This window comes from Dendrobates tinctorius, unplaced genomic scaffold (assembly GCF_039654945.1).
Source record: "Dendrobates tinctorius isolate UK_male_01 unplaced genomic scaffold, ASM3965494v1 ptg000006l, whole genome shotgun sequence".
NCBI lineage: Eukaryota > Metazoa > Chordata > Amphibia > Anura > Dendrobatidae > Dendrobates > Dendrobates tinctorius.
This window is the reverse complement of record NW_027361674.1, coordinates 213,099-228,900: the sequence shown is the minus strand read 5'-3', so window position 1 is coordinate 228,900 and position 15,802 is coordinate 213,099. Positions and strand designations below refer to the sequence as shown.

At 48.7% G+C, this 15,802-nt stretch overlaps 1 protein-coding gene across 2 annotated transcripts in view; it reads right to left on the bottom strand.

The window, feature by feature from the left end:
- SRP54 (signal recognition particle 54) overlaps window positions 1-15,779 on the bottom strand; it is a 76,351-nt gene extending 60,572 nt beyond the window's left edge. Inside the window, exons 1-4 of one of the 2 annotated variants that reach the window (XM_073569815.1) lie at window positions 15,371-15,779; window positions 10,507-10,613; window positions 10,016-10,107; window positions 9,783-9,867 (exon numbers count right to left, since the gene is read on the bottom strand). In XM_073569815.1, the coding sequence (XP_073425916.1) occupies window positions 9,783-9,867; window positions 10,016-10,107; window positions 10,507-10,584 (255 nt within the window). In that variant the 5' untranslated portion in view covers window positions 10,585-10,613; window positions 15,371-15,779. Of the gene's footprint in view, window positions 1-9,782; window positions 9,868-10,015; window positions 10,108-10,506; window positions 10,614-15,165; window positions 15,320-15,370 lie in introns of those variants that run through there. The other variant, XM_073569822.1, reaches the window with a different exon arrangement.
- Between the last annotated feature and the right edge of the window lie 23 nt (window positions 15,780-15,802).

Sequence of the window (15,802 nt, the reverse complement as noted above, 5' to 3'; positions counted from 1 at the left end):
AAAATTACACTAATATATATATATATATATATATATATATATATATATATATATATATATATATATATATATATATATATATATATACACACACAGTACAGACCAAAAGTAGGTTTGGACACACTTTCTCATTCAAAAAGAGTTTTCTTTATTTTCAGGACTATGAAAATTGTAGATTCACTCTGAAGGCATCAAAACTATGAATTAACACATGTGGAATTATATAATTAACAAAAAAGTGTGAAACAACTGAAAATATGTCTTATATTCTAGGTTCTTCAAAGTAGCCACCTTTTGCTTTGATTACTGCTTTGCACACTCTTGGCATTCTCTTGATGAGCTTCAAGAGGTAGTCACCGGAAATGGTTTTCACTTCACAGGTGTGCCCGGTCAGGTTTAATAAGTGGGATTTCTTGCCTTATAAATGGGGTTGGGACCATCAGTTGTGTTGTGCAGAAGTCTGGTAGATACACAGATGATAGTCCTACTGAATAGACTGTTAGAATTTGTATTAAAAAGCAGCTAAGAAAAACGAGTGGCCATCATTACTTTAAGAAATGAACGTCAGGTCAGTCCAAAAAATTCGGAAAACTTTGAAAGTGTCCCCAAGTGCAGTGGCAAAAACCATCAAGCGCTACAAAGAAACTGGCTCACATGAGGACAGCCCCAGGAAAGGAAGACCAAGAGTCACCTCTGCTGCGGAGGATAAGTTCATCCAAGTCACCAGCCTCAGAAATTTCAGGTTAACAGCAGCTCAGATTAGAGACCAGGTCAATGCCACACAGAGTTCTAGCAGCAGACACATCTCTACAACTGTTCAGAGGAGACTTTGTGCAGCAGGCCTTCATGGTAAAATAGCTGCTAGGAAATCACTGCCAAGGACAGGCAACAAGCAGAAGAGACTTGTTTGGGTTAAAGCACACAAGGAATGGACATAAGACCAGTGGAAATCTGTGCTTTGGTCTGAGGAGTCCAAATTTGAGATCTTTGGTTCCAACCACCGTGTCTTTGTGCGACGCAGAAAAGGTGAACGGATGGACTCTACATGCCTGGTTCCCACCGTGAAGAATGGTGACACTGTTGGGGATTTATTCAAAATTGAAGGCATACTGAACCAGCATGGCTACCACAGCATCTTCCAGCGGCATGCTATTCCATCCGGTTTGCGTTTAGTTGGACCATCATTTATTTTTCAACAGGACAATGACCCCAAACACATCTACAGGCTGTGTAAGGGCTATTTGACCAAGAAGGAGAGTGATGGGGTGCTACGCCAGATAACCTGGCCTCCACAGTCACCAGACCTGAACCCAATCGAGATGGTTTGGGGTGAGCTGGACCACAGAGTGAAGGCAAAAGGGCCAACAAGTGCTAAGCATCTCTGGGAACTCCTTCAAGACTGTTGGAAGACCATTTCCTGTGATTACCTCTTGAAGCTCATCAAGAAAATGCCAAGAGTGTGCAAAGCAGTAATCAAAGCAAAAGATGGCTACTTTGAAGAACCTAGAATATAAGACATATTTTCAGTTGTTTCACACTTTTTTTGTTAATTATATAATTCCACATGTGTTAATTCATAGTTTTGATGCCTTCTGAGTGAATCTACAATTTTCATAGTCATGAAAATAAAGAAAACTCTTTGAATGAGAAGGTTTGTCCAAACTTTTGGTCTGTAGTGTGTGTGTGTGTGTGTGTGTGTGTGTGTGTGTGTGTGTGTGTGTATCCAAGAAGTATCATTTCTCCTTACACGCACACTGTATATACTCGTGTATAAGCCGAGATTTTCAGCCCATTTTTTGGGCTGAAAGTCCTCCTCTCGGCTTATACACGGGTCATATACCTGGGGGTCGGCAGGGGTGTCAGAGATCATACTTACCTGTCCTGCCGCGGTCTCTGCAGCCTCACTTCTCCACTGTCTCCCTTCCTGTCTTCAGCGGTCACGTGGTACCGCTCATTACACTCATGAATATGCGCATATTCATAAGTGTAATGAGCGGTACCACGTGACCACTGAAGACAGGAAGGGAGACAGTGGAGAAGCGAGGCTGTAGAGACCGTGGCAGGATGGGTGAGTATAGCAATATTCACCTGTCCCCCGGTCCATAACTGCTCACCGCTGTCTGCTGCATCCTGTGTCAGTGACATTTAGGCAGCAGGGGGAGCGGTGACGTGGTTAATGCGCGCCGCCCATCTGCTGGCTGAACAGTCACTGACACAAGAAGTGTCAGACAGCGGTGATGGACCCAGGAGAGGAGAGTATGGCTTTTGGGGCATAGTCTATGGGGCAGCATATGGGGGCATAATCTATATGGGGGCATAGTCTATGGAGCAGCATATGGGGGCATAGTCTATGGAGCAGCATATAGGGGCATAGTCTATGGATTCCACCCTCAGCTTATACACGAGTCAATACGTTTTCCCAGTCTTTTGTGGCAAAATTAGGGGGGGGGGGGGGTCGGCTTATATATATATATATATATATATATATATATATATATACACACACACACACATATGCGTTGTGGCGCCAACCCTCCCAGGGCGAGCTAACCAACTGAGGACCACCCCCCATACAGAGAGTGTCAGGGGCAAGCCCAATGGGGTAAGGTACCACAACTGCTGGCACCAGGTGGCCGGCTCACAGGAGACACGAGTGAGTGTGCCTGCAGGAATGTGCAAAGCGTGGGCACAGGGACACGCAGGGTACAGGACAATAAAGGGCGAGTGTACACGGAAGTACGCTAGACTAAGGCTACTTTCAGATTTGAGTTACCAGGTGCAGTGCTCGGCCGCCGCTAAGCTCCGCCCCACCTCCGGTCAGTTCCTCCTATGGTCGCATGACGCTGCATGCGATCAGCGTACCCTATATTTAGCGTTGGGTACGCTGGCATGCTTTTGCCGGCACATGCGCCCACAAAAATGCAACAAGGTGCGTTTGGCGCACGTCGGCGCAGCGCAAAAAGGGCACATGCATTGGCAAAAAACATACCAGCGCACGGCCAACGTACCCAATTCTAAATATTGGGTACGCTGATCGCATGCAGCGTCATGCGACCATAGGAGGAGTTGATCGGAGGCGGAGCTTAGCGGCGACCGAGCGCTGCGCCTGGTAACGCAAATCTGAAAGTAGCCTAAGGACAGTGCAGCGATAGCGTGTGTACCAGGAAGCACGGTGGGCACGACTGGGGCACTGGCAGGCTGAGGCACAAACGGGCGGGCATGACTAAGGCGGGCACGGCTGAGGCATAAACAGGCGGACACAGCTGGGACACTGCCCAGCGGGCACGGCTGAGACCGGGCTCGTGCAAAGGGCACACGAAGAAACAAAGCAGGGCGCGTGCAAGAAGCACAACAGAGAACAGAGTTAGACAGAGCGTGCGTAGAGAGGAACGCCAGACTGTGAGGCTAGACAGAAGGTGTGCCAGGAGGCACAACAGAGCATAGAACTGAGCATGTGCCGAGAGGCACGACTGAACACAGTGCAGGAACAGAGCATGTGCCAGGAGGCACAACAGAGCACAGGAATAGAGCATGTGCCAGGAGGCACAACAGTGCACAAGGCAGAGGATCCGAATACAACGCACAGCCAGGCAAGGACAAAGCAGACAAAGCCAGGAAGTAAAACAATAATCAGGCAACTGCCATAGGAAGAGGTAGCCTGAAATAGCACATGATCACTTGGACTTCCGGGTCAGGTCCTCCAGGATCATAGAGAGGACATGACTGCAGCTAGAGCCGAGAAGAACGAACATGCACACTAGCAACACAGCGCAGCCATGTAATCAAGTGCGGGAGATGCGCGTGCGCACACGACGGGATCCCCAGAGCGGCCGCGGCATCGTAAGTGGTGACATCGGGCGCGGGGACCCGCCCTCAGGTGAGCGCAGCGTAACTATATATCAGACTTTTTAGTGCCCCATATCAGGTGTCAAAACAGTGTATTTTTTATACTGACCAGTGTATGTCAAGTTCTCTCTACCATTTGATTTTCTATTGGTCTTTTCATGCATGCACACTTTTGCCCCTCTGTCCGTAGGGCGGGATCCCACCTCTCGGTGGGCACTTTATGGTTTTAAATACTTTGTTTATTTTGTACATTCAAATAAAATAATGATTTCCCATTGGTGATCCCTCTTTGATAGCATGTTTCTTTTTCTGGTATATATGGTTCTAAAGCCATAGACTCAACTTACGCTACATACTGCACCTTTGGGTAAAAAGGATAAAAATAAGAACATTGGGAATTATTCAATTTTCCGCAGGAATATGATGCATAACAGGACACACAGCTATAAATGAGGAGAGGCTGAACTAAACACTCAAGGGTCCTATATCAATAACAAGGCTCCCCAGGAGTTATGAGGGAGGGACACACCAAATAAATGGTAACTCCAAGATCTGGCTCATTTTTCAAGCATAAAGTTATATAAAAGGGAGATAACAAAACAATTCAAGCTTGAAGTAATGGTCATGTGCGGCGCTTCTCTCTGGTTCTTCTCTTTACACCACTGATCAGCAACACTAAATACCTGGACCTATTTACTACTTCAATGCTGAACTTCTAGGAGAAAAGATGCAAAAATCTGTGTTTCAAAGAGCCTGTAGCAGTTGTATAGGTGGGCAAGTGGCTCTCTGCAGCCTAGATGATCATCTGTTTAAAAGGAATGCAACACGGTGCAAAATTTTAATCGTAGCTCCATACTTCAGGTACTGAATTTGGATGTATACTTTGTATAGAAGGATTTTTGGTACTCACCATAAAATCTCTTTATTGGAGCCTTCATTGGGGGACACAGGTTACCGTAGGTGTATGCTGCTGTTGCTAGGAGGCTGACACTAGACAAAAAAAAGGAAATAGCGCCTCCCCAGTAGTATACACACACTGATAGGAACCAAGTACCTCAGTTAGTGTTAAAGCAGTAGGAGAAGCAACCAAAAAACTCGACATATGTACCAACTCAGCAACAAAAGGCACGTAGGCCCAAAAACAGTACAAACAGTTAGGGAGGGTGCTGTGTCCTCCAATGAAGGCTCCAAGAAAGAGATTTTACGGTGAGTACCAAAAATCCTTCTCTCTATCGCTTCATTGGGGGACACAGGTTACCATGGGACGTCCCAAAGCAGTCCCCAAGGATGGGAAACAGAAAACAATGCAGAGAAAAAAAACCTAGGTCAGCTGATGCATACCCGCCGCCTGAAACACCTTCCTTCCCAGGTCTGCATCAGACGAGACATGGGTGTGAAACTTATAAAATGCCACGAAAGTGTACAATGAAGACCAGGTCACAGCTAACAATCTGTTAAGCTGAAGCCTGGTGACAAACTGCCCAGGCAGTTCCCACTTCCAAGGTAGAGAGAGTCTTTATCCTCAGAGGAAGTTGTTAGTGGTGAACGAGGTATGCCTAGAACCTGGAGGCTGGGAGTCCCTTATGACGACCTTCAGAGACGTCAAATAGGGCATCAGGGAGGCGAAAGGGAGCAGTCCTTGAGAGATATACTCTGACAGCTCTGACCAGATCTAACTTGTGGAGGGACTTTTCCAGGGGTTGAACTGGAGAGGGACATAGAGAAGGAAGGACAATTTCTTAATTAATGTCAAGTGAAGAGCTCACCCCATGTAAGAAGGAAGGAACGGGCCCGAGAACTACCGTGTCCTGATGGAGAATCAGGAACGAGGAACGTCAGGACAAAGTCGCTAACTCAGAAACTCTCATGATGGACGTAATGTCAACTAAAAAGGCTGCTTTTATGACAGAAGACGAAAAAACTTGAATAGGCTCAAAGGGAGCGCGCTGGAGTGCACCCAAGGACAAGATTAGGATCCTATGGATCCATCAGAGGACGATAAGGGAGGTGCCAGGTGGGAAACTCCTGGAAGAAAGGTCTTTTACCTGGGAATGAGAAGCCAAATCTCATTGAGAAAGGATTGAAGAGCGGAATCCTTACGCTTAAGGGTAATGATCAAACTTTGTCCACACTCCATTGGAAGAAGACCTTCCAGTATCTGTGATAGATAAGCCAGGATGCTTGTTTTCTTGCCCTAATTATTGTCTGAATAACCTGATGGGAAAGTTCGGTCACCCTCAGGACTGTGGCCTCAATGGTCATGCTGTTGAAATGAAAGACTGAGAACTCTGGAGGAAGAGGGAGCCCCGTGAAAGAAAATCTGGATGGTCTGAAAGCCTCCAGAGGGCATTGATGAGCATGTTCACCAGCTCGGCATACCAGGCCCTTCTTGAGCCATGTGGAACTACTAGGATTACGGGAGTTCCTTCCGCCTATATCCTTTTCACAACTTTCGGAATAAAGAGGAGATGCGGAAAAAGATAAAAGTCAACTGAAAATGCGATCACGGGGTCACTAGTGTGTTGTGAATTCTCTCTCTGGCTTCCCTCTGGTGATTACTGAAGATAGTGGAGCTGGTCAGATTGAGAGTTCTCTTTCTGGGCTCCCTCTGGTGGTTACTGGAGGGAGTGGAGCTGATCTGATTGACAGAGGCTTGCCACCTGATAATGAGGAAGACGATTGGAGATCTGGGGTTTCTGATTGGGATTTAAGACAGCTGACTCCCTCTATCCCTGCTGGCGATTTTCTTCTTGTGCCTCCTGAGGTCTGATGTCTCCTGCTCTTTCCCTGCATGTTCAGCTAAGTGGTTCATTTGTTATTCTGTTTGCATTTGATCTGGTTTTATCTCTGCTTTGTGCGGGTCAGCTAGCTCCGGCTGGGGCTGTGCTGAATCACCGCCCATATGTTACTGCATGTGCCAGTTTGTTTTGTCCCCTTTTATATTGGTCTCTTTTTGCTTTGCTTTCAGAATATACCAGAGTGCTGATTAGTGGGGGTGAAGTCGTGCGACTTCAGTGATTTTGTGCATCAGACGTGTTGGACTTTTTTGCGTGATTGCAGACAGTGTCTTTCCTTTCCTGTCTAGTCAGTGTGGGCCCCATCGTTTGCTCAGTCTATTTTTCTGCCTGCGTTTGTGTTTTCATCTTGTCTCACCGACAATATATGTTTGGGGGCTATCTATTCCTTTGGGGTCTGCTCTGGGGCAGTTTAGATTTCCCCTTTCTTGCTTTAGGCTTAGTTAGCTCTCCGGCTGTGCCGAGGCATCTAAGATCATCGTAGGCATGCTCAACGGCTACTGCTAGTTGTGTGGACAGGATCAGGGGTCTACATCCGCTTAGTTACCAACATCTATGGTTTTCTGTGGCTTAGCCTGAGCCTGCTATCCTCCTCGGTGACCCATTCGTAACACTATTGCATCAAATCCTATGACAAGTGGATTCCGGGACCTGGCTATGAACGAAGGAACCTTGTGGTTCTTCTGAGACACCAGGATGACGTCCGGTGAGCCCCATCTCCGGCATATTTGATTGAAAATGGCAGAAATGAAAGACCACCTACCCGATGTGAGACCCTGAAGACTCAGAAAATAGGCTGCCCAAGTTTCCACCTCAGGAGTGTGTACGGCTGATGTGACGGGATAGAGACGCTCCGCCCATTGCAGAATCCTTGTTACCACTGCCAACACCTGTTTGTTGCGAGTCCCTCCTTGACGTTTTAAGCCACGGCAGTGACGTCGTCCGATTTTATACGGACCTGCTGGCCTGCTAGGAAGGACTGTCAGAGGCGAAGGGCAAGAAGAAAATAATTGCTCTGATCTTCAGGAGAGCGGATACTTAGGAACTCCAGTGACCCTGTGCTGAATGATGAAGAAAAAAACCACTCCCCAACCGAGGAGACTGGCATCAGTAGTGACGACCCGCCTCCAGATGGTGGAAGGACCTCCCTCGAAGGACTGATGCAAATAACGTCCGCCAGGTCAGGGACTGCTTTACCTTTAAGAGGTGATAGAATGGGCCGGTTCAGGGAAGCGGTCCTCTTGTCCCAAGCAGACATGGGGGCCAGCTGAAGAGAACGGGTCTGAAACTGGGCAAAGGGAGATGTCTCCAAGGCAGTAATTATCTTCCCCAGAACTCTCATACTATATTGTAGGGAGAGAGAAGTTGGTCGTTTAGAATGCGGATCCCTCGGCAGGGGGATAAGAACTTCACCTATGAAAAGAAGACAAGGCTTGTGCCATGTCAAACCTCATTCCCAGAAACACCAGATGCTGGGTTGGGGTGAGGGAGAACGCCTCCCTGTTGATGATCTAGCCGAGACGGGTCCGAGTGTCTAAGATGAACTTAAGACTCTGGTCGCAGCGTCGGCGGGACTCCATCATGAAATGATGGATTCGAACATGAGGATTCGATCGCTTGAAATCTAAAATTAGATGGAGAGATCCAACTTTCTCAGAGGCTACAAAAAGATTAGAGTAGAACCTTGAAAAGCAATTGTTCCGGGAAATGGGTACGATTACCCCTGAGTGTAGCAGGGAAGAGACGGCCTGAAGAACCTCTGGCGCCTGCGACGGATGTCTTCGCAAACGAGACTGAAAGAAACGTCCTCCTGGAAGGGAATAAAAAAAAAAAAAAAAAAAAAAAAAAAAAAAAAAAAAAAAAAAAAAAAAGAGGTGAATCGGCTGTGCTGAGCCGCAGCAAGCACGGTGCACTGTGGAGGGCGTGCCAGAAAAACCCGCGGGTACCGTAGGGCGTGCACTTGCAGGGATCTCCGAGCGATCCTGTCCGTAAGCGTAATGCTGTAACGGAGCATCAGTTGTGCCGAGTCCAGGCCAAAAGCGACGCTGCGGTGGGTGCGTCTACAAAAGCCGGAAGGTGAGGGAAGCGAAAGTACCCCTATGATTGGCCGCATTGCCGGGGCATGAACCGGCAGGGAGAGGAAGCTCCATGATAGGAGCAAAAGCGCGCCGGGAAGACGCGCGCTGAAGCTGGGGACGTTGCTGTTGGTCTGCAGCCAAGGGAAGCCTTTCTATTGGCTGAAAAAAAAAAAAAAGGGAGCGCGGTTCAAAACGCAGTAATGAGCGGCCACAGGAAGCAGGGAGGTGAAGGGGCCCGGAATACATGGGGAGAGGAAAATAGCCGCTGCTATACAGAGCTACAGGAAGCTATGGCCGCCGATACACTGCAGAGCGGGGGGAAAAGGTGCGAAAAGAAAAAGCGCGGCGGGGAGACCGGTTTTCTCTCATCTCTCTCCGAGGAGAGGGGTGAGGTGGGGAATAGGCAACGGACCGGCCACCGGAAGTCACACCGAAAAACCCGGAAAGGTGACAAGGGATAAGGTCCTGCCTGCGGGTCTGAGAGTGGGCGATGTGGGTGACACCACACTGCTCTCTCAGTCGCTTAAGTGTGGGAAAACAGGGTGAGAACTTACACCCTGTTACCCTGAAGACAAAGAATCTGAAAAACAAAGGAAAAAGATTAATAAAACACAACAAGGCCTGAAAAGGAAAAAACTGCAGATCTGGGGTTAGATCCAGGTCCGCCTCCTACAGACACTAAGCTTAAACTGAGGTACTTAGTTCCTGTCAGTGGGTGTATACTATTGAGGAGGAGCCATTTCCTTTTTTTTGCCTAGTGTCAGCAGCATACACCCATGGTAACCTGTGTCCCCCAATGAAGCGATAAAGAAATGACTTTATCCCTTAAAGGGAATGGGACTTATTGGTAATTTCCAAGGTGTGCAGCTGTGCCTGGTAAACAATGAAGGGAACAGGGCATTTATGGACCACCAAGGCCCTGTCAGACAGTAATGGGCAGGACTGCAAAGTCAAACCCCCAACAATCTTATCTTTGTGGCCTTTATTTTTATAGTTTTTCTTCTTCTTTATGTGGGCTGTCTTGCTTTTTTTTAATTAGGGTTTTTCACCAAAAGAACCATACCTTGACCAGTTCCTTGAAAACAGCGTGCTGGATCATCTTCCTCTTATTGAGGCCAGATGCCATTTCTTCCAAATCAATAGCGGACCTAGAGAGGATGAAAATTAACTATGTATGTGACCCTCTGTCATAGTTCGCTAGTTAAAACCCGCAAAAACCTAACAAAAACACGACCAATAAATCACTACATAAACAAAATACAAAAACAACCCTAAAAAGAAATAGTACAGTCCTACTTGACATTCTCTCTTAGTTGCTTTACAAGCTTGATGTTGACGTCAGCTTCCAGTAAGGCAGTGCAGACTTCTTTCAGCATCGCACCAAGCACCTAAAATACAAAGGCAGCATGACAGATGTGAGCACTTCAGGGGGTCAGAGGCAATTCTCTTATATAATTCTAAAGATAAGACGGGGAAAAATAGTTTACAGTTTTGGACTGATTTTGAGACATCTCTTTTCTCCATTCATATACAGCGATAACCTTTATATCTGACAACTAGTGATACGTGAACGTGCTCAGACAAGGTGTTTTCTGAGCATGCTCGGGTGCTAACCGAGTGTCTTCTGCGTGCTCGAAAAACAGGTTATTTTTCCAGCACACAGCAAATAGAAAATTATATGGAAAAGTTAGTGAACCCATCAAACATAGATAAGAAATCCAAGTATTATCCAGAATTAGTCCTCTACCCTCTCTGACTAACTTCAGGTACATGAGAGCAGGCCTCACCTCTTCATTAATGATTGTGGCATTGCTCAAAGAGCGCAGAGCCGAAGTTATCTTCCGTCCGAGGTCTGCCAAAACCATTTTGGCGGCTAAAAGCTAATCACCCTAACCTGCAATAGAAAATTACACAAATAAACATTAAAAACAAATTATTTCATGGAAAAAAAGTTAAAAAACTGTAAAATTAGATGGAAAACTGCTACAATAAAATACAACAAATACATAAGAATCACCCAAGCTATAAAATAAGAAAAAAAATGAAATGAGTTTATAAGGCTAAGAAATTCTTGATGCACTTAATAGTTGAACCCATGTATATATAGGTCGCACGTTACGGCATTCAAACATGCAAGATCTATTGTAAGTGCCAATATCAGGACATGAAGCTTGTTCTCGTCACAACTATGGATCTCTGACATTTCACTACAGTAAAATGTGTTTTCACTATTGCCGAGATGCACGTGCCAAGTCTCCAGCCGGTATCATGCACGCATCCTATTCTAAATTAATAGCACAGAAGCGCGATACCCACCACATGTAAGTGACATCTACCTATTCCTTGCAGGACGCCACGGAAAATACGTGCAGCGCGTCTCACCTCCTAATGGAGAAGCTCATGGTGGGTGACTTTTCACACTGAAAATACACTGAAAAGTACTGTCAAACTAAACCCAATTTACATGCTGATCACAGATCTGGAAAGATTTGTTGTAGTGCAATCTATGGTTAAATTCTGTAGTTTTCAAGATATCTGCTAATTGTCACTAAGTGGAAAATTTATTGTTCCAAACAAGAGGCTGACACTAAGCACAGGAACTATAGTGCCACCTATTGGATGTAACAGTTATGAAAGTCAATAGCAACAACCCTTTAGGGAGTGTTTATCCTTGGGGTACAAGTCTGCAGTCACTATGTGACCGCACGCTGTGAGGATCCTCCTGTGCAGGGAGCGGGTGGTCATATGATCGCGAGTATGCAATCTACATTCTTCTGGTCACACTCCGACTAGACGTGTCAAGTATTGTTCAATACACTTGCATTAGGGTCCCATTTCACTTAGGCTACTTTCACATTAGCGTTTTTTTAGTGCTGCGCTTCATGTGCAACAGAAACACATGCAAAAAACACATCATGCATTTTGCATGCATGTGTGTTTTTTAGGCGCATGCGTTTTAACCAGTTTCTAGTCATGTTAACTCTTAAAGGGAATCTGTCTCCCTTTTTTTGCCCTATTGGCTGCCGGCATAGACATCGGGGGCTTATCTACAGCATTCTGTGATGCTGTAGTTAAGCCTCTGATGTAACCTGAAAGAGAAGAAAAACACGTTATATTATTCTCACCGAGGTGGGAGGGTCCGGTCCGATGGGTGTTGCGGTCCGGTGCCTCCCTTCTTCATGCGATGACGTCCTCTTCTCCCGTCCTGTAATGGCTCCGGCGCATTGCTCTGCCCTGTTGAGGGCAGAGCAGAGTCCTGCAGTGCGCAGGCTTCGGGAGAGATCTGGCGCCTGCGCACTGCAGAATTCTGCTCTGCCCTCAACAGGGCAGAGCAATGCGCCTGCGCCATTTCAGGACGGGAGAAGAGGACGTCATCGCATGAAGAAGGGAGGCGCCGGACCGGACCGCAACACCCATCGGACCGGACCGCCCACCTCGGTGAGTATAATATAACGGAAAAACAAGTTATATCGGGGGCTTATCTACAGCATTACAGAATGCTGTAGATAAGCCCAAGATGTCTATGCCGGCAGCTAATAGAGCAAAAAAAAGGGTGACAGGTTCCCTTTAAAACACATGCGATTTCAAACGCAGACGTGCGCATGTCCATGCGCAGGCCTGCGTTCCCATAGACTGTAATGTGTTTTTTTGGCGCATTCCGTGCGCATGCGTTTTTTATGCCGTTTGACGGACCCAAAGATGCAACAGGTTGTGTTGGGCGCACCTAGGCGCACACTACAAAACACCGCATGCGCACGAAAACGCATACAAACGCCTGCAAACGCTAGACCATACGCCCGCCATGTTAAATATAGGGGCGCATGGATGCACATGATGCGCTGTGCTAAAAAACGCTAATGTGAAACCAGCCTTAGCGATGCACCAGCGATCCTGACAACGATACGACCTGGCAGAGATCGCTGGTGCGTCGCTAGTAAGCTGCCAAACAGGCAGATCTCTTCAGCGACGCAGCAACGATCCAGCGATCAAACACAGCGATGCACACTGGCCAGCGGGACGCTAACAACGAAAAAATGGCCCAGGACATTCCTGCACGATCAGCGATATCCAGCAGGGGGGCCGGTCGCTGCTGCATGTGTCACATGTAGCAAGATCGCAGGCGAGATCTCTGTTGCGTCATAGATTCGGTGACACATTAGCGATCTCGCTATTTGAGACGGGGCCTATAAGTGAGGCCACACATGTCTAGTCGGAATATGGGCATACATATGGAAATTAAACACTTGCAGTCACTGGGGAATCCTCACAGTGTGCGAGATATGAGCATTCACAAGTCTGCAGTCACTTTGTGGTTCAAAGTCAGGAGTTAAGCCTGCTCTATACACCACAGGTGCGAGATGTGTTCAACACTCGGAGTCTAAAGGTACTGTCACACTAAGAGATATCGCTAGCAATATCGCTATAACTTGTGATGTTATAGCGATATTGCTAGCGATATCGCTGTGTCTGATACTTACCTACGACCCGCTCCACCGCTGGTTATCGCTGATCGCGCGAGAACAGGCTGCGTCGACGCGTGGAGCCAGGCGGGAGGACGCAGGATAGCCTAGTGTGACAGGTAAGTAGCGATCCCCTTCCCCAGCGATGTCGCTGGTGAGATCTGCCTGTGTGGCAGCTCACTAGCGACCACTTAGCGATTTACCAGCGATCCTGACCGCGTCATATCGCTGGTCGGGATCGCTGGTACATCGCTAAGTGTGACAGTACCTTAACTGCGGTAATGGAACTGTCACCAATCTCAAGAGTTTAATCTCTTCGCTGTTGATGTAAATCATGACACCATTATTTAAGTGGTAGGAAAGGAAGGAAGGTGTTCCTTCTGATAAAGGGATTGCATGTGCAAGTCCCCTAGGGGCACCACCAGAAACATAAAAATAGAGATATGTATATATATTTTGTTTTAAATAAACAGTTTATATCTTCCCTTTTCCTGGAAAATAAATAACATCTAAAAGTAAACCTATTTGGCATTGTATCGAGTGTAATTCTCCGAAGTAATGAACTATATTTATCTGATACTATTAACACCCCCCAAACGAAATCTGTATATACAGATCTCAAAATATCAGAATCTCTGCTTAGTGTTTACTTTATCTACCTGCCCGTCAAAAAAAAAAAAAAAAAACCACAATAGAAAGTCGAATATGAAAGAGTCTAATAATAAAAAACAGGTACAGCTCTTCGAGTGAAAAAAAATTAAAAGCTCAGAGCTCTCACCGGGATGGTCACCCAAGAACCACATAAACCTTGAGACAGCCCTGCTACAAATCAACAGATTATTTCAGTAGTGCCTGCTCTTATTCTAACGTGTACGACGACAGACATCAGGCCGGACCAGCTCCCAGCCCCACTGGCCGCAAACCCCCAGCCCCACCGGCCGCAGACCCCCAGCTCCCATCGGCCGCAGACCCCCAGCTCCCATCGGCCGCAGACCCCCAGCTCCCATCGGCCGCAGACCCCCAGCTCCCATCGGCCGCAGACCCCCAGCTCCCATCGGCCGCAGACCCCCAGCTCCCATCGGCCGCAGACCCCCAGCTCCCATCGGCCGCAGACCCCCAGCTCCCATCGGCCGCAGACCCCCAGCTCCCATCGGCCGCAGACCCCCAGCTCCCATCGGCCGCAGACCCCCAGCTCCCATCGGCCGCAGACCTCCAGCTCCCATCGGCCGCAGACCTCCAGCTCCCATCGGCCGCAGACCTCCAGCTCCCATCGGCCGCAGACCTCCAGCTCCCATCGGCCGCAGACCTCCAGCTCCCATCGGCCGCAGACCTCCAGCTCCCATCGGCCGCAGACCTCCAGCTCCCATCGGCCGCAGACCTCCAGCTCCCATCGGCCGCAGACCTCCAGCTCCCATCGGCCGCAGACCTCCAGCTCCCATCGGCCGCAGACCTCCAGCTCCCATCGGCCGCAGACCTCCAGCTCCCATCGGCCGCAGACCTCCAGCTCCCATCGGCCGCAGACCTCCAGCTCCCATCGGCCGCAGACCTCCAGCTCCCATCGGCCGCAGACCTCCAGCTCCCATCGGCCGCAGACCTCCAGCTCCCATCGGCCGCAGACCTCCAGCTCCCATCGGCCGCAGACCTCCAGCTCCCATCGGCCGCAGACCTCCAGCTCCCATCGGCCGCAGACCTCCAGCTCCCATCGGCCGCAGACCTCCAGCTCCCATCGGCCACAGACCTCCAGCTCCCATCGGCCACAGACCTCCAGCTCCCATCGGCCACAGACCTCCAGCTCCCATCGGCCACAGACCCCCAGACCCACCGGCCGCAGACACCCAGCTTCCATCGGCCACAGATCCCCAAACCCCATCGGCCACAGACCCCCAGCTCCCACCGGCCGCAGACCCCCAGCTCCCATCGGCCGCAGACCCCCAGCTCCCAGCCCCACTGGCCGCAGCCCCACAGCCCCATATCCCGGCAGATTACCTGGATCTGCAGATCATTATCTTGTGTACAGCCAGCTCTGTGAAACTTTTAGGAGAACATAAAAGGTTCCTACTTTCCCATCTCAGACCATTATCAGGTGGACCTGTTCGCCTCTGGTCAGGAGACCACTCTTGCCCCGTGCTTGCCTCGGAGAGGACCGGATAACCTGCAGCTGCTGGCACCCGGATCCCTGCCCACACACTACCTCAGTATAAAGCGCCCTTCTCCAGGTGTCACTGTCTCTTCCGCCCCCGGCGGGACGGCGCCTCCAGTGCTCCTCTCTTCTCAGTCCTCGGAAACAAGGACCAGATTGTAAACAGAATCACACGGAAACCCGAGCAGACGGCAGATCCCAGCAGCTTCCGCTCAATAGGAAACGTCACCACATGCAAGCGACCTTTAACCTTTCCCCCGGATGCTTCTTTCCCCCATGAACCTCCGGTGTGACCTATATTGCTGTCCCCCTGCCGCTGTGGACGCTTATCACCGTTCCTAGTTGGGAAGAGGCAGCGGCTGCTGGGCAGAGTTTGCGCTGATTTGAAATAAATGCTGCTTTGGCTTTAGGGTTAATGGACGGTGTGACAGACTGAGGCCGTATCGAGCTCGTGTCACGGTACAGCCTGCCTGTCAGAGATTT